Below are 18,556 nucleotides of genomic sequence, written 5' to 3'. Positions count from 1 at the left end.
TTAGAGACAGCATAAAATCCAAAGATAGGGCGTATAAAATAGCCAAAAAAAGCGCCAGAGCGGAAGATTGGGAACAGTTTAAGATAGAGCAAAGGAGGGCAAAGGGCATGATCAAGAGGGGCAAAATAGCTTACGAAAACAAGCTGGCGGAAAATATAAAAACTAACTCCAAAAGCTTTTATAAATATATCAAAAGGAAAAGACTGGTGAAAACCAAAGTTGGTCCATTGCAGTCAGATACGGGGGAATATATAATGGGAAATAAGGAAATGGCAGATCAACTAAATGCATACTTTGGGTCAGTCTTTACGAAGGAAGACACAAAAAACCTCCCTGGGATATCGGGAAAAATAGGGACATTGGCAAAGGAGGAACTGACGCAAATCAATATCTCTAAGGATATGGTGTTAAGGAAGCTAAAGGGATTGAAGGTGGACAAATCCCCAGGGCCTGATAACATGCATCCTAGGGTACTGAAGGAGGTGGCCCTAGAGATAGCGGATGCACTAAGGATGATTTTTCAGAATTCATTAGACTTGGGAACAGTGCCGATGGATTGGAGGGTAGCTAACGTTACCCCACTATTCAAAAAGGGGGGTAGGGAAAAAGCAGGTAATTACAGACCTGTAAGCCTTACATCAGTTGTGGGCAAAATGCTGGAGTCCATCATTAAGGATGAAATAGCGGAGCACTTAGCAAATGGGGACAGGATAGGACAGAGTCAACATGGATTTACAAAGGGTAAATCGTGCTTGACTAATCTATTGGAATTTTTTGAGGGAGTAACTGGTAGAATAGATGGGGGAGAGCCAGTAGATGTGGTGTACCTGGACTTCCAAAAGGCCTTCGATAAGGTCCCACATAAAAGATTAGCATGGAAAATTGAGGCTCATGGGATAAAGGGGAAAGTTTTGGCGTGGATAGGGAACTGGCTGTCAGATAGAAAACAGAGAGTTGGAATAAACGGCTCATTTTCTGAATGGCAGGCAGTAACAAGTGGGGTACCACAGGGATCTGTCCTGGGCCCCCAGCTGTTCACAATTTACATTAATGACCTGGATCAGGGAGTCGGATGCAGCATTTCCAAATTTGCAGACGACACTAAACTAGGAGGTGGGGTGGGCTCAGAGGAAGAGACCAGGAAGCTCCAGAGCGATTTGGACAGACTGGGCGATTGGGCGGATAAATGGCAGATGCACTATAATGTGGACAAGTGCGAAGTTATCCACCTTGGGTGCAGGAACGGGAGGGCAAATTATTATTTAAATGGCAATAGATTGGGAGAGGGGGAAGTACAGAGAGACCTGGGTGTTCTTGTACACCAGTCACTGAAGGCGAGCATGCAGGTGCAACAGGCGGTCAAGAAGGCAAACGGTATGCTGGCCTTCATAGCAAAAGGGTTAGAATACAGGAACAGGGATACCTTGCTGCAGCTGTACAGGGCACTGGTGAGACCACACCTCGAGTACTGTGTACAGTTTTGGTCGCCTCATCTGAGGAAGGATGTTCTTGCCATGGAGGGGGTGCAGCGGCGATTCACCAGGCTGATACCAGGAATGGCGGGAATGACCTATGAGGAGAGACTATGTAGTTTAGGGATGTACACACTGGAGTTTAGAAGATTGAGAGGGGACCTCATAGAAGTGTATAAAATTCTGACAGGTCTAGACAGACTGGATGCAGAAGGAATGTTTCCCTTGGCGGGTGAGAACAGAACTAGAGGACATAATTTAAGGATAAGGGCTAAACCATTTAGGACAGAGATGAGGGGGAATTTCTTCACTCAGAGAGTGGTGAACCTGTGGAACTCATTGCCACAGAGGGCAGTGTACGCCAGCTCATTAAATATATTTAAGAGGGAATTAGATATATTTCTACGGGCAAAAGGGGTTAAGGGTTACGGAGAGAAGGCGGGGACGGGATACTGAATTAAAGGATCAGCCATGATCTCATTAAATGGCGGAGCAGGCACGAAGGGCCGAATGGCCTACTCCTGCTCCTATCTTCTATGTATCTATGTAAAATTTGACACCGAGCCACAAGGAGATGCTGGGACAGGTGACCAAAAGCTTGGTCAAAGAGGTAGGTTTTAAGAAGCGTTGGATAAAGGGACCGTGTGTACTGTAGCTAAATTTGCTGATGATACAAAGATAGGTGGGAAAGCAAGTTGTGAGGAGGACAAAAGGAGTCTGCAAAGGGATATAGATAGGCTAAGTGAGTGGGCAAAAATTTGGCAGATGGAGTATAATGTGGGAAAATGTGAGGTTATCCACTTTGGTAGGAAGAATAAAAAAGCAAAATATTATTTAAATGGAGAGAGACTACAGAACGCTGCGGTACAGAGGGATCTGGGTGTCCTCGTACATGAAACACAAAAAGTTAGCATGTAGGTACAGCAAGTAATTAGGAATCAAATGGAATGTTGGCCTTTATTGCAAAGGGGAGGGAATATAAAAGTAGGGAAGTCTTGCTACAACTGTACAGGGCGTTGGTGAGACCACACCTGGAGTACTGCGTACAGTTTTGGTCACCTTATTTAAGGAAGGATATACTTGCATTGAAGGCAGTTCAGAGAAGGTTCACTTTTGATTCCTGAGATGAAAAGCCTTATGAGGAAAGGTTGGGTCTGTACTCATTGGAGTTTAGAAGAATGAGAGGTGATCTTATTGAAACATATATGATTCTGAGGGGGCTTGACAGAGTAGATGCTGAGAGGATGTTTCCCCTCATGGGGGAATCTAGAATTAGGGGTATAGTTTCAGGATAAGGGGTTGTCCGTTTAAGGCGGAGATGAGAAGGAATTTCTTCTGAGGGTCGTGAATCTTTGGAATTCTCTACCCCAGAGAGCTGTGGAGGCAGTCATTGAATATATTCAAGGTGGAGTTGGACAGATATTTGAGCTACAGGGGAGTCCAGGGTTATGGGGAACAGGCAGAAAAGTGGAGTTGAGGCCAAGATCTGATCAACCATAATCTTATAGAATGGCTCGAGGGGCCGAATGGCCTACTCCTGCTCCTATTTCTTAAAGGAGGGGAGAGAGGTAGAGAGGCTCCATTGAATGCACATAGACGTTTATAACCTGCAAAGCTGATAGTGACCTTGTTCTTGTCAAGGTAAATTATAAAAGTGAATAAGAAATGTTCTCATCGTGCTACAAGAAGCATAAGTGAGTAATCAATTATCACACGATCATTAATCCTAAACAATTAACCATTACGAAGAATAAGTCCAGACCGAGCCAGTGTGGCAAAAAAAGTTAACATTTTCTTTCCACGACATATCTGTGAGATATGTGGTTTTGCCCTGTCGGTGCTTTTATTTGACTGGGTTGAAGCTGATAAGTGCCCAGTTCCCCTCCCCCAGCCCAATCTCCAGTGCCCCAACAGCAGCGGCAGGTCCCTAGATCCTGGATTAAGCGGTTTGCCACCACATCCATCGCCCCGTCACTGCTTCACTAAACATGCTGATCGAACAGCATGATGATCTCACCATTCCCAGCCACTGAGCAGGGCTGTTTTATGTTTAAGTACCCAGCCCCGTTCTATGGCACATGAAAGGCTTTACTATAATTAAACTCCCTTTCTTGTATGTTGCCATCGGGCCTCTTTGCTCCCAAACAGCTAATGATTTTCCTGTATTTTTAATCAAGAGTTAGTAACAGGTTTTTTTTCTTATGCCTAAGATAACCATGAACATCGTGACGAGCAATTCCGTAATGGGCTTATTTGATTGTCAGACCTTTGCCCACTTAATCTGCCCAGTGGCCAATAGTGAGCTTCCGAGAGCAGGAGAGGTCTGTGAATATAAAACGGGTCGAGCAGTGCAAAGAGGTCGCGCTTCCGAAGCAAGATAAAAAACTGTTAGGAAATGGATGTTCTTGTAAGTTATTCCAAAAGATAATAGGGTTCAAAGGCATTTAGTGGCATTCATAGGAATTAAGCATACGATGATAACCATGACTAATAATAATTGCACATATACTTGAGACACTTTACAGTAAAATGATTTACCAGTGAATTCATCGGGTTTCGCGCTCGAGTCTTGTCGAATTTTGAAGTATCTATTTCAACATCCATAGGAACAGGAGGAGGCCATTTAGCCCCTCGAGCCTGTTCCGCCATTCAATGAGATCATGGCTGATCTGTGAACTAACACCTTTGCCCCATATCCCTTAATACCTTTGGTTAAGAGAAATCTATCAATCTCAGATTTAAAATTAACAATTGACCCAGCATCAATTGCCATTTGCGGAAGAGAGTTCCAAACTTCTACCACCCTTTGTGTGTAGAAGTGTTTCCTAACTTCACTCCTGAAAAGCCCAGCTCTAATCTTTAGGCTATATCCCCCTGTCCTTGACGCCCCAACCAATGGAAATAGTTTCTCTCTTTCTACCCTATCAGTTCCCCTTCATATCTTGAAAACTTTGACCAAATCAACCCTTAACCTTCTAAATTCCAGGGAACACAATCCAGCTTTTAAACCTTTCGTTCATTCTAGCTCCGTGAGAATTCACATGTTTCAAAGTATTACCTCATCCAATTAACTGGACCTCCATTTAAACAAAAATAACTCCCCCCTAACCTGACTACACTCCCTCATTTTCCAGATTTATGGCAGGTGTCTTTTAAAAGCTAGAGCTAACAAAGTCTGTTGCCTTGCTGAATCTCTTATCAGCAAAGACTATCCCTGCTTGTTCTGTGTCTGTGCAGTAACTTGTTATCAGCGAAAGCTCTCTGACTGGAATTCCTTTTCATTTAAACTGCCCTTCTAACAAAAACTGGCTTAACAGGCAAAAGCTAAGAATTAACCGTTTCCTTACAAAACAAACTTGGAATATTGAAACGCCTGTGAGAGGATTTCCAATTTTTTTTTAATAAGGTGCTGGCGTTCTCAGTTGCATTAATCCAAGCATTCCTGGGAGAAGCAAAGCCTGAGGTTAGCACCTCAGCAAAGTTGAGGCACGGGGGGGGTTGTCCACTGCGGAGGATCCTGGAGTTCCCAGCTTTCCTTGATAGTCTGCAGCTCAGTCAGACGGTCATGCACCACTGCACAGATGTGGTTTGTGTGCCTGCAAGTTGTACAAGGTGGCTTGCATTACTCCGTGAACTGCTCATGTTATGCTATCAAAGAAGGTTTGTGGGATGGCCCTCTGAGGTCTGAATCGTTGGACACAGCAACTGACTGAGGCCTTGGGTCAGCAGGTTGCATCTTCTCCAATTCCCTCTGGACTTTCTCTTCCTTACTCCTGCTCAGTGCTTCATCAAATGCTCAGTAACCAGTCCTCCTGGAGAGGATATATCTGTGTTGGTGTTTGCCACTGTAGGAGGAGATGATCCTGGTTTGAAGTACTAGATTGGGATTATATAGTTGACTGGGCCAGTTCTTCCTCTTGGGCACCTGGAGGAGCAGAAGGACATATATACCATGCTTGAGGTGATGCACTGCTTTAAACGTATCTACGCTTAGCAAGAGACTGCACTGTATTACGCTGAACTACTACAATGTGGGCCTGTGTGTGACAGAATGAATAGTTAAGTAAAAAAGAGGATAAGAAAGAAAGACTTGCATTTCTATAGCGCCTTTCACGACCACCGAACATCTCAAAGCGCTTTACAGCCAATGAAGTACTTTTGAAGTGTAGTCAATGTTGTAATGTGGGAAACGTGGCAGCCAATTTGCGCACAGCAATGTGATAGTGACCAGATAATCTGTTTTTAGTGATGTTGATTGAGGGATTAATATTGGCCAGGACACCAGGGATAACTCCCCTGCTCTTCTTCGAAATAGTGCCATGGGATCTTTTACGTCCAGAGAGCAGACGGGGCCTCGGTTTAACATCTCATCCGAAAGACAGCACCTCTGACAGTGCAGCACTCCCTCAGCACTGCACTGGAGTGTCAGCCTAGATTTATGTGTTCAAGTCCCTGAAGGTTGTGGACTTGAACCCACACCCTTCTGACTCGGAGGTGAGGGTGCTACCCACTGAGCCACAGCTGATACTGTTGGATGGGCAAAAAACATATGCCAAGGATGCTAACCATGAGCTTGAGGGAAGTCTTCAAAATTAATGGTTACGTTTCAAGCAGTATATTACTTCAAGCATTGTATATATGTCAACAGAAAATGCTGGAAATACTCAGCAGGCCAGGCAGCATCCGTGGAGAGAGAAACAGAGTTAACGTTTCAGGTCTGGGACCCTTCATCAGAACTGGAAAAAGCTGGAGATGTAACAGATATTAAGCAGGTGCAGAGACAGCGGGGGGCGGGGGGGGGGGGTTAGGAGGGGAGGAAGGAATTGAAAGAACATACTGTGAAAATGTTGCAAATGGGAATGGCAAAATCATACAGCATGAAAAATGGGGGCAGGGATTATTATCTGAAATTGTTGAACTCGATATTGAGTCCAGAAGGCTGTAAAGTGCCTAATCGAAAGATGAGGTGCTGTTCCTCGAGCTTACGTTGAGCTTCATTGGAACAATGCAATAGGCCGAGGACAGAGAGGTCAGAGTTGGAGTGAAGCGGAGAATTCAAGTGACAGGCGACCGGAAGCTCAGGGTCACCCTTACGGACTGAACGGAGGTGTTCCGCAAAGCGGTCACCCAATCTGTGTTTGGTCTCCCCAATGTAGAGGAGACCGCATCGTGAGCAGCGAATACAGTATACTAAATTGCAAGAAGTGCAAGTAAATCGCTGTTTCACCTGGAAGGGATGTTTGGGGCCCTGGACAGTGGGAAGGGAGGAGGTAAAAGGGCAGGTGTTGCATCTCCTGCGCTTGCACGGGACGGTGCCAGGTGAAGGAGAAGGGCTGTTGGGGGTGATTGAGGAGTGGACCAGGGTGTCGCGGAGGGAGCGGTCCCTCCTGTCTCTGCACCTGCTTAATATCTGTTACATCTCCAGTTTTTTCCAGTTCTGATGAAGGGTCCCAGACCTGAAACGTTAACTCTGTTTCTCTCTCCACGGATGCTGCCTGGCCTGCTGAGTATTTCCAGCATTTTCTGTTGTTATTTCAGATTTCCAGCATCCGCAGTATTTTGCTATTGTATTGTATATATGTCCTTCTACTCCTACAGCCTATGATTAGGAGGCTAGGGTGTAGTTTGTGTGGGTGAGGTATGTGTGGCATGTGATTTTGAGCTCTCCCTCTCCCATTCTGGTATAGATGGAGGTCCCCATGTTTATCCTCCATGGTTTTTCCATTCCTCTTGGGGTGGCCTATCTCAGTGGTTCCTAAACTTTTTTTGGTTGAAGGACCCCTTTTCAAATGGATTAGTAATCACGGACCCCCATCTAAATTATAATACTATAAACTCCTTACATATTTACATTTCTGAATGTAAAGTTCATCAGTGTCCTGTTAAAGGGATTTCATGAAATTTTGCCTGGGCTGTCCAATATAGTGAACAGTGATGTGAAAACTTTCATCTTCCCTTTAGCTAAAAGGTAACCCTACAGGTTCAGCAACATGCCTGTTGAATACTTCACCGCACGTCGCCTCCCTGCTCTTCCTGGAGTGGGATTAGGCTCGGTGGCTCCTGTTGGGAACACTGACACTGGTTCAGGTGTAACCCTCCACCTCCTGCCTACTCACTGCACAGCTGCTGAGTATTTCAGGGTTTTTTTCCTTCCCCCTCTGCTGCTTACCAGCCGGTCTACACTGGAATATCACTGGTGTGTGGCATATCTGCCATCGGCACACTGCCAGTAACTGGGATTGCAGCTTTAGTCCGGGTCCAGTCACAGGCCCAGCTGCCGTACTCCGTGAACGAAGCTCAGCTTGATCATCATTCCAGGCCCTTGGACAAGGCTGACGTGGCGGCTCCTTCTCATCTCCTGCCCACACATCGCTTACCAGTGTCTCGCTGTGCGAGTGCACCAGGTACCCGGGCCTGACATCGAACTCCCCAGTGCACGAGCTCTCCGCTGCGCCACTCAAGTGGAAGAAGAAAATCAAAATAACGGCCAACAAGGGGTCCCGTTCACATTATTTCACGGGCCCCCTGGAAAGACGCTATGGACCCCGGTTTGAGAACCACTGGCCTGTATCATTCAACTATGAGTTTTGTAGGCGATGTTCTATCATAGGCTTTATTTGAAGGAGTATCTGTTTGGATCTTGGGAATTCCAGCAGCCCTGGAGGTAGTGAAAATATCTTGTGTTGTGAAATGTGGAACAGGATAACAAGTTGCAGGAAGGTCCCTTCAGCGCTGACAGAGCAGCCTTCCCTTTTCAAGAAACCCCCTTCTTGTGCCAAACCTTTATAATCTTACAGCAAGGTTGCACTTAGACTGATAGACTGGGAGCATCTTCAGAAAGGTGCCTAACTGAGGAGCATCTTCAAGATATTGCCTAGACGCAAGACATCTTCAGGAAGTCGCAAGCCTTTCCGAATAGTCAAATTGGAATATGAAAAACCTTTGCAATTTACCTTCCCCCTCCCTTTCACACATTTAAAAAATGTTGTGTTCCATTGTTGTACTTGTGAGATGTACATTAGTATAACTAACCCTTTTATATTCTATAGATCTATTGCAGACTGGCTACGAGCCCCGGACACTCAGTATTTGTTGGACTTTGTGAAGCCAGAATTTCTTTTAATGCGGGTAGGTAATAAGATTGAATAAACCTACATGAAGCAAATTCTGTGGTAACTCTTCTTTGTCTGAACATAACTAGAGCAGTGTTCTCATTTGTTAGACTGAAATCAATGTACCCAAGCCTTGTATTTAGTACAAATTTGTGAAGCACAGTAGAACACAGCGTACGGATAAAGGATTGTGGTGATTGTGTACAGATTTTCAAAAGCCATTTGATAAGGTGCTACGTAAGAAAATTGTGCAAAGGTTAAGGCACGTGGTATTAAAGAGAATTTACCTGCATAGATAGAGAGATGGCTAGGGGACAGAAAGTGAAGAGATGGGGTAAATTGATGTGTTTTGGTTTGGCAGGATGCATTTGTGTGTCCCATGGGCCTGTGCTAGCACCTCTTTCTTGTTTTGTAATTATGTAAATGATTCGGACATAGGCACACGAGGAATGTCATTGAAGTTTGCTGATGATACCAAATCATCAGGGACATTGCAAAATGTGAGGGAGAATGCAGGACATTGCAAGAGAATGGGCCAGTAATTCCGGTCCCAACATGTGAGTACGGACGGTGTACTCATGCGTGGGCCCGTTGGAAGTGCCGGATTCCAGCATGCACAGCGCATGCGCGGGAAACCGGCATTTCCTCTCCATCGAACTAAGGGGTTAAGAGGTCCAACGCGTGCGCGCAGGACTCTGCGCACACGCGTTGAACTTCCTTCGTTTAGACAGGTTTGCGCGTGTGCAAGGGACTGAACTTTTTGGAAATGAAAAAAGGAGGCGTAAGCAGTGGATTCTTGAAGGTAAGTGGTCTAATATTTAAAATTATTACATTTTTTCCACAGCTTCATTGTTTTTAAATACTTTATAGTAAGGTAAGTTTATTTTTAGACCCAAATTTGTTTTAAAAAAAAAAATTTCAAAAATTTTATAAATTGTTTTAAATAGTTTTTTAAAGTTACTTATAGTTTATTTAATTATTGGGATGTTTTTTAAAATTTTAATTAAAGTTAAACTAGTCTTTTGGGCGCCCGTACTTTTCATGAGTTTGACAGTCTTTACTATCAAACTCATGAATGAGTTTCCCCTCCCCTGATTGGCTGCAGAGTGCTCACCTGATCCCAGCCGGCACATCGCACTAACTACGCCGCTGGATCAGGTAAGCACATCGCGCCGACATCGGAACCGGGCCAGTGACAGGAAATGCAAGCAGGCCCGGGCTTCAGATGTCAGCGCGCAGGGTGAGTGCAGATCGGGGGCTTGCACGCGCGGCAAGCCCCCGATCCTAATTTCTGGCCCAATGTAAACAGCTTCGCAGAATGGGCAACTACAGTTCAGTGCAGAGAATTGTGAAGTGGTGTATTTTGTGGCAAGGAGTAGTGAAGGGAAGAGTGCCCGAACAGAACCGAGATATGCAGGTGCACGAAGCTGGATTATCTGCCCATTGACTGAACAGGTAGAAAATCTAGCCTATAGATCTTTAAAGGTGGGAGTGCAGGTCAAAAAGGGACCAAAAAAAACCCTGGTGCTCTTTACAGTTGGAGAATTCTGTGCAGCTCTGAACGCCCCATTGTAAGAAAGATGTTAGCCACCCTGTTGTTCCCCTTTTCCTTCATCCAGCTATCCAATCTAATCTTGAATGTTGACAGACTTTCAGTCTCGGCCACTAACCCTGGAGTTGAATGTCAGAGCCTCACGACTCTCTGTGTAAAGAAGGTTCTCCTGCTCTCTGTTCTAAATCTCTTAATCTTGTATCTATGGCCCCTCGTTCTAGACCCCTCAACTGCTGTAAACAGTCTGCTTCTATCTATCTTGTCCCAATCTTTTATAATTTTACACAATTCTATCATATCACCCCGTAATCTGCATTGTTCTAGCAAAAGAGACCCCAATTTTTCAAGTCTTTCTTCATATTTGTATCTCCTCATACCAGGCAACACCTGCATTGTGCCCTCTCTAAAGTCTCAATATCGTCCCTAGAGCGCGGAACCCATAGCTGCACACAGTTCTGTAACTGGGATCTTATTGGTCCAGATTTTCCTGTCATAAAGTATTTGATTCAGAGACAAGGGTCCTGAATTTAAATAAAGGAAACTACGATGGTATGAGGCGCGAGTTGGGTAAGATTGATTGGGGAATGTTACTCAAAGGGTTGACGGTGGATAGGCAATGGCAAACATTTAAAGATCGCATGGATGAACTACAGAATTTGTTCATCCCTGTTTAGCATAAAAATAAAACAAAAAAAAGGTGAATCAACCGTGGCTAACAAGGGAAATTAGGGATAGCATAAGATCCAAGGAGAGGACATATAAATTGGCCAGAAAAAGCAGCAAACCTGAGGATTGGGAGCAGTTTAGGATTCAACAAAGGAGGACAAAGGGATTAATTAAGAAGGGGAAAATAAAGTATGAGAGTAAGCTTGCAGGGAACATAAAAACTGACTGTAAAGGCTTCGATAGATATGTGAAGAGAAAAAAGATTGGTGAAGTCAAGCGTAGGTCCCTTGCAGTCAGAATCAGGGGCATTTATAATGGGGAGCAAAGAAATGGCAGACCAATTAAATACATACATTGGTTCTGTCTTCAAAAAGGAGGACACAAATAACCTCCCAGAGATGTCGGGGAACATAGGGTCTAATGAGAGGGAGGAACTGAAAGAAATCAGTCTTTGTAGGGAAATTGACGGGATTGAAGGCCGATAAATCCCCAGGGCCTGATAATCTACATCCTAGGGTAATTAAGGAAGTGGCCCTAGAAATAGTAGATGCATTGCTGGTCATCTTCCAAAATTCTATAGACTCTGGAACAGTTCCCATGGATTGGAGGGTAGCTAATCTTACTCCACTATTCAAAAAAGGGGGTAGAGAGAAAACGGGGAATTATAGACCAGTAAGCCGGACATCGGTAGTGGGGAAAATGCTAGAGTCCATTATAAAAGATGTAATAGCAGAGCACTTGGAAAACAGTGACAGGATTGGACAAAGTCATCATGGATTTACAAAAGGTAAATCGTGCTTGACTAATCTACTGGAATTTTTTGAGGATGTAACTGGTAAAATAGATAAGGGAGAACCAGTGGATGTGGTGTATTTGGACTTTCAGAAGGCTTTCGATAAGGTCCCGCATAAGAGATTAGCGTGTAAAGTTAAGGCACATGGGATTGGGGGCAAGGTACTGACTTGGATAGAGAACTGGTTGGCAGACAGGAAGCAAAGAGTTGGAATAAACGGGTCTTTTTCCGAGTGGCAGGCAGTGACTAGTGGGGTACCGCAGGAATCGGTCCTAGGACCCCAGCTATTCACAATATATATTAATGATCTAGACGAGGGAACTAGATGTAATAGCTCCAAGTTTGCAGATGACATAAAGCTGGGTGGGCGTGTGTGCTGTGAGGAGGATGCCGAGAAACTCCAGTATGATTTGGACAAGTTGGGTGATTGGGCAGATGCATGGCAGATGCAGTATAATGTGGATAAATGCGAGGTTATCCACTTTGGTGGCAAAAACAGGAAGGCAGATTATTATCTGAACGGCAATAGATTGGGAGAAGGGGAAGTGCAACGAGACCTGGGTGTCCTTGTGCACCAGTCGCTGAAGGTAAGCATGCAGGTGCAGCAGGCGGTTAAGAAGGCAAATGGTATGTTGGTCTTCGTAGCGAGAGGGTTCGAGTACAGGAACAAGGATGTCTTGCTGCAGTTATACAGGGCCTTGGTGAGACCACATCTTGAGTATTGTGTGCAGTTTTGGTCACCTTATCTGAGGAAGGGTGTTCTTGCCATGGAGGGAGTGCAGCGAAGATTCACCAGACTGATACCTGGGATGACAGGAATGACGTATGAGGCGAGATTGGGTCGATTGGGCTTATATTCGCTGGAGTTTAGAAGAATGAAAGGGGATCTCATTGAAACTTATAAAATTCTAACAGGACTAGACAGACTTGATGCAGGAAGGATGTTCTCGTTCTCGATGGCCGGGGAGTCCAGAACCAGGGGTCACAGTCTAAGGATAAGGGGTAAGCCATTTAGGACTGAGATGAGGAGGAATGTCTTCACCCAAAGAGTGGTGAACCTGTGGAATTCTCTACCACAGAAGGCAGTTGAGGCCAATTCATTAAATATATTCAAGAAGAAGTTAGATATATTTCTTAAGGCTAAAGGGATATGGGGAGAAGGCAGGGACAGGGTACTGAATTTGGATGATCAGCCATGATCTCATTGAGTGGCGGAGCAGGCTCGAGGGGCCGAATGGCCTACACCTGCTCCTACCTTCTATGTTTCTATGTCTATATTTCTATAATAACAGTGAGGCTAATGCCGCTTGCCATTATTTATGCCCCAGTGGTGCAGCAACTTTGGGCAAGGGCCAGATGTGTGGTTAAACTCAAATATCCAGAAGTTTCTGTCTGAGATGCACCACTCTGCCGTTAGCGTCGCGAAAACACCATCACGCGCTGTGCCTCACCATTGAAATGCATTGAATGACGTGAAGTTGCTGTATGCCTGGTAGATAAAAACTAAACTCACCACAGAAAGTGAAGTCTTGTCCATTGCAATTCAGTTCATTACACAGAGAGTTGTGAGTCTTGTCTTAAGTACTCTTTTAATGACCTGATAAGTGTTAATACTGCCAAACATCCTCTCTGGCACTGATAATTAACTATTACAAGTGTGGAGTCTCATTCCTTCAAGTTTTAATTGTTATTGGAGTTTTTATAAAGATGTAAAATAAAGATTTAAAATTGACTTTTCTTTTCCACCTCTCTCTCTCTCTCTCTCTCAATCCAATCTTTCTTTCTCTCTGATTCTCTTTCTGTACCTGATTTGGTATTGAATTCACCCACTCAATTTACACTTCCTTCTCAGTCCTTGCGCTGTTCTCAATCCTTTAATCTGATTGGTTAAGGAGATAGACAGTTGCCTGCCCTGTTCACTCAGATCCCAGATGCCCGGTTTCCCTCGCTGCGACGTTATCAGCTCGCACTTTCAACAAATGGCCACATAAAAAATTTAAAAACCTAAACATGCAAGGGCAAGTCTAACTAACGGCAGATACCGTTAGATGCCCTGCTACAGCAAAACCTGGGCTTCGGGTTTAAATAGACTCATAATTACTTCTTGGCTTTAATATTCCCTACCTCTTGAGAAAAGAACCTAGACTACCATTAGTGTTTTTTTTAATAGCCTCATCAACCTGAGATGCTGCATATAATGAACCCTGAAATTCCACTGCTTTTCCACAGCACCAAGTCTATTTCAATTCAGAGTATAATTACTGCTGGTATTTCTAAACAAAATGCTTCACCTCACAGTTGCTAACATAGAATTCCATCTGCCATTTTTTAGCCCATTCACCCATCTTATCGACATCTCTTTGCAGCTTCCTTTGGTGTTCTACAGAATTAACTGTACCTCCTATTTTGATATCATCTGCAGATTTTCACACCACTTCCTCTAGGCCTACATCCAAATAACTGATGCACACATTGAACAGAAGTGGCCCTCCTAACTGAGTCTTGTAGGACACCACTACCCCTTTTCAACCACTCTGGAAAAACTTGCCCTTAACTCCGACTCTATTTTCTCATTTTTAGCATTTAATCCAGTTTGCTGTCCTTTCCCCTAATTCCATCCTCCTTAATCTTCTCTAGGAAAACCTTTGACAAGGTACCACATGGGAGATTACTAAAGTCCATGTACGCACTACATTTCTCCCATCCGCCATGCCTGTTACCGCCTCAACTAATTCTATTAGGTATCTCGGGCACGTTAGTCCCTTTTGAAATCCATACTGGCTACTTTAACTATTTTCTCTTTCTCTATATACACCCAGAATAACAGCAACAACTTGCATTTATATAGCGCCTGTAACATTGTAAAACAGCACTCGGCGCTTCACAGGAGCATTATCAGACAAAATGTGATACCAAGGCAATATTGGGACAGGAAAGAGGTGGGTTTTAAGGCCGACAGGCGAGGAGGGGAGAAAACTGGAACAATGCTCCTTCTACCAGCCATAATGCAAAAAATAATTCATGGGAGTGTAGCAGGTATTTTTTTAAATTTGTTTGTGGGATGTGGGTGTCGCTGGCAAGGTCAGCATTTATTGCCCATCCCTAATTGCCCTTGAGAAGGTGGTGGTGAGCCGCCGCCTTTAATCGCTGCAGTCCGTGTGGTGAAGGTACTCCCACAGTGCTGTTAGGTAGGGAGTTCCAGGATTCTGACCCAGTGACAATGAAGGATCGGCGATATACTTCTAAGCCAGGATGGTGTGTGACTTGGAGGGGAACTTGGAGGTGGTGGTGTTCCCATGCGCCTGCTGCCCATGACCACCTAGGTGGAAGAGGTTGCGGGTTTGGGAGGTACTGCTGAAGAAGCCTTGGCGAGTTGCTGCAGTCCATCTTGTAGATGGTACACTCTGCAGCCACGGTACGCCGGTGGTGGAGGGAGTGAATGTTTGAGGTGTTGGATGGGGTGCCAGTCAAGCGGGCTGCTTTGTCCTGGATGGTGTCGAGCTTCTTGAGTGTTGTTGGAGCTGCACTCATCCAGGCAAGTGGAGAGTATTCCATCACACTCCTTACTTGTGCCTTGTAGATGGTGGAAAGGCTTTGGGGAGTCAGGAGGTGAGACACTCGCCACCCAGCCTCTGACCTGCTCTTGTTGCCACAGTATTTATGTGGCTGGTCCAGTTAAGTTTCTGGTCAACGGTGACCCCCAGGATGTGGATGGTGGGGGATTTGGCAATGGTAATTGACGTAATAAAGCTCACTACGCACTTGGTTTGAGTATAAAGCAAGGCTTTAATCTACTTGTTTCAAAACATGGAGGTCTAGTTATCTTTCACTAGTTCCTGCTTACACAATGTCCTGGGGAAGCTGGGCCCACGCCTGAGTATTTATACTCCTTGGGCAGCGCCACCAGCTGGCCGTCCAGTGTCATTTCATGAGTCTTTCTTCATGGATCATAAGATTCATAACATTCTTCCTCCCTCAAGATTTGGAAGTCCGATGACTTCCTTTTAACGAATTAGCCGGACCACGAATAGCCGCAGTCTTTTAGCTCTTCGCTTGTGGCTGGAAGGCACGTCTCCCCGGACTGTGTCTGGGTCCCTGGATCCGTACCGGTAGGTCGACAGGGCCCGTGTCGCCTTGATCGACCTGAGGGAGACTGGGGAGATCGTGACTCCGGGTGCGGGTCCCCACAGGCGCAGAGCTGGCTTCATTTTGTTTGATAGCCGGGGATTGACTGGCGTCCTGGCTTCGGGTAGCCGTCCCATGGGGAGCGCTCGGCTCCCTGAGTTGATCCGGTGGAGTAGCCGGCAGATCGCTTGATGTCCCAGGTAGGTCATCTTCAAAGGTGCGCCGAGTGTCTGCATCATTACCGTGGGACCCTCTACCATTTGGGTCCATTGGACAGGGAGCCAGATCTCTGAGCGAAACGGTCCACTCCCAGCCATCAGGGTACCGCACGTGCGCAAAAGTGGGATTAACGTCCGTTAACTCCACCAAGTTGACGAGGGGATCGTTTTTGGCAGATCGGACGAATCTTCGGAGCAGCACAGGGCTGGGAGCTGCCAACCATGATGGTAGGGACGTCCCATGTGTGGAGCGACGCTGGAACCTGAAGAATCGCTCATGAGGCGTGACGTTGGTGGACGTGGAAAGAAGAGACCTGATGGAATGCAACACGTCAGGGAGCACAGTTTCCCACTGCTGGTCTGGTAGGTTGCGTGACCTCAGTGCAAGACGAACAGCGTTCCAAATGATAGCGTTGTATCTCTCAACCTGTCCGTTACCGATGGAATGATACGGTGTCGTTTTACTTGTGGCAATTCCCCGTTGGGAAAGATGACTTTTGAGTTCGCTTGACATGAAGGAGGGACCCCGATCAGAGTGGATGAAATTGGCCGTACCGCAAAGGGGAAAAGACTTGATCAAGGCATTTGATCACTGTGGAAGTAAGCATATTGGGACAGGAGAAAGCAAAGGGAAAGTGTGACTATTCGTCCACCATCATAAGTAAGTAGGTGTTTCGCGTTGAGGAAGGCAATGGCCCTTTAAAGTCAATGCTGAGCCGCTGCATAGCGTGTATGAGCGAGCCATCCGATGGACGGAAGAATTGCGGTTTTAATTCTGCACAAATTCTACAGGAGGTGCATGTTCTTTTCACATCTTCCGTAGAAAATGGGAGATTTTTAGATCGCACAAAGTGCAGCATACGGGTAACGCCAGGATGGCATAAGTCAGTGTGAAGATCCGCAAGAGTCGAAGTTGACATAGAAGAGTAGAATGCCTGCGTGAGGGTATCCGGGGCCACATTCTCTTTGCTGGGTTGATAATGTATGGTGTATCCAAAGGCGGCCAATTCCATCCTCCAGAGTTGTATTTTGTTATTCTTGATCTTAGTGCGTTTCCGGTTATCCAGCATAAAGGCCACGGAGCGCTGATCGGTTATAAGTGTGAAATGGCGACGAGCGAGAAAATGACTCCTTTGACGTACAGCTTCGATGATGGCCGTAGCTTCCTTCTCAACAGGAGGATAATGGAGCTCGCTGGACAGAAATGCAATGGGTCGACCACCTTGATTCAAGGTAGCCGAGATCGCCACCTCCGATGCATCGCACTCGACCACGAAAGGAAGATTTTCATCAATGGAGCGAAGCGTGGCTTTTCCCAGTTGTCGCTTGAGGAGGTTAAAAGCTGAAATAGCTGTTGCCTCCAAAGGAAATGACTTTGCGTGAAGCAGGGGCTGGATCTTGTCGGAGAAGTGGGGTATCCACTTTGCATAATAGGCGAACATGCCGAGTGCCCGACGAAGAGAGCCGAGATTCGTAGGGGGAGGGAGCTCTTGAAGCGGACAAAGTCGCTCCGGGTCCGGTTTGATGACACCGTTGCCCACCCAGTAGCCAAGGATGTTGACTGATGGTACTGATTTCACAGATTTGGACTCATTTAAGGTTAAGTTGCGACGGCGGAGAACGTCACAAAATTTCTGGAGGTTGGCATCATACTCCTTTTGGTCATGACCAGCAATGGTGATATCATCTAGATATGGAAAAGTGTCCGTTAAGTTCTCCTGTTTGATTAGGCTATCCGTTGCCCGTTGAAAGACGGCCACCCCATTGGTGACCCCAAATGGAAGGCAACAAAACTGGTAAAGCCGACCATTGGCCTCAAAGGCCGTATACTTTTTGTCAGAGTTCTTTAACGGTACTTGATGGTATGCGCTCTTTAAATCAAAAGTTGAAAATACCTTGTAGCTGGCAAGGTTATTGACCATGTCATCAATGCGTGGTAGTGGGTAGGCATCCAGGTTGGTATACTGGTTAATAGTTTGCGAGTAATCGATGCAAAGACGTTTCTTGTGTTGCTTCAGAGGATTTTTTAACAATGACGACTTGAGCCCGCCAGGGAGATGAACATGGCTCAATGATACCGTCAGCTAGAAGGCGAGAGATTTCCGCCTCGATAAAGGATCGATCATCTTGGCTGAAACGTCGTGATTTAGTGGCTATGGGCTTACATTGGGGGGAAAGATTGGCAAACAAGGAGGGCTCGTCGAGCGAAGCCGCCGAAAGCGCACAAAACGGTACTTTGGAAATAGTAAGCTCTGGCTTTGACCCTCCAAACTCGAAAGTGAGACTTTTGTGTTGTTTCTGGAAATCCTGTCCCAGGAGCACATCACTGCAGAGGTTTTTGAGCATCCCGAGCCGGGTGGAGAAATAAGTGCAGCTATTGAGAATAAGGTCGACAAGACAAAAGCCGGAAGAATTGGTGGTCAGTGTCATCAGAGCCATTGCAATTTCCCTGCCCGAGGGGTAGATACGCAATTTTAACTTACTGACAGCCCGCTCACTAATGAAGCTGTCAGAGCTGCATGAGTCGATTAGTGCACTCAAAATGTGTCCATTTACCAAAACCTTCGTGGCTGCATGGGACAGACTTTGGGGAAAAACAGCTGTGATGGGAGGAGGGA

At 45.6% G+C, this 18,556-nt stretch overlaps 1 protein-coding gene across 4 annotated transcripts in view; it reads left to right on the top strand.

Moving 5' to 3' along the window:
• Positions 1–18,556, top strand: part of anapc1 (anaphase promoting complex subunit 1) — a 234,040-nt gene that overhangs the window by 126,883 nt on the left and 88,601 nt on the right. For all 4 annotated transcript variants that reach the window (XM_085997868.1, XM_085997869.1, XM_085997866.1 and 1 more), the window contains exon 33: positions 8,522–8,600. In XM_085997868.1, the coding sequence (XP_085853994.1) occupies positions 8,522–8,600 (79 nt within the window). The remainder of the gene's footprint in view (positions 1–8,521; positions 8,601–18,556) is intronic.

The sequence above is a fragment of the Somniosus microcephalus genome, chromosome 9 (genome assembly GCF_052327205.1).
Source record: "Somniosus microcephalus isolate GS21.2 chromosome 9, FLI_Smic_1.0, whole genome shotgun sequence".
Classification (NCBI taxonomy): Eukaryota; Metazoa; Chordata; class Chondrichthyes; order Squaliformes; family Somniosidae; genus Somniosus; species Somniosus microcephalus.
This window is presented reverse-complemented; position numbering and strand designations above follow the sequence as displayed.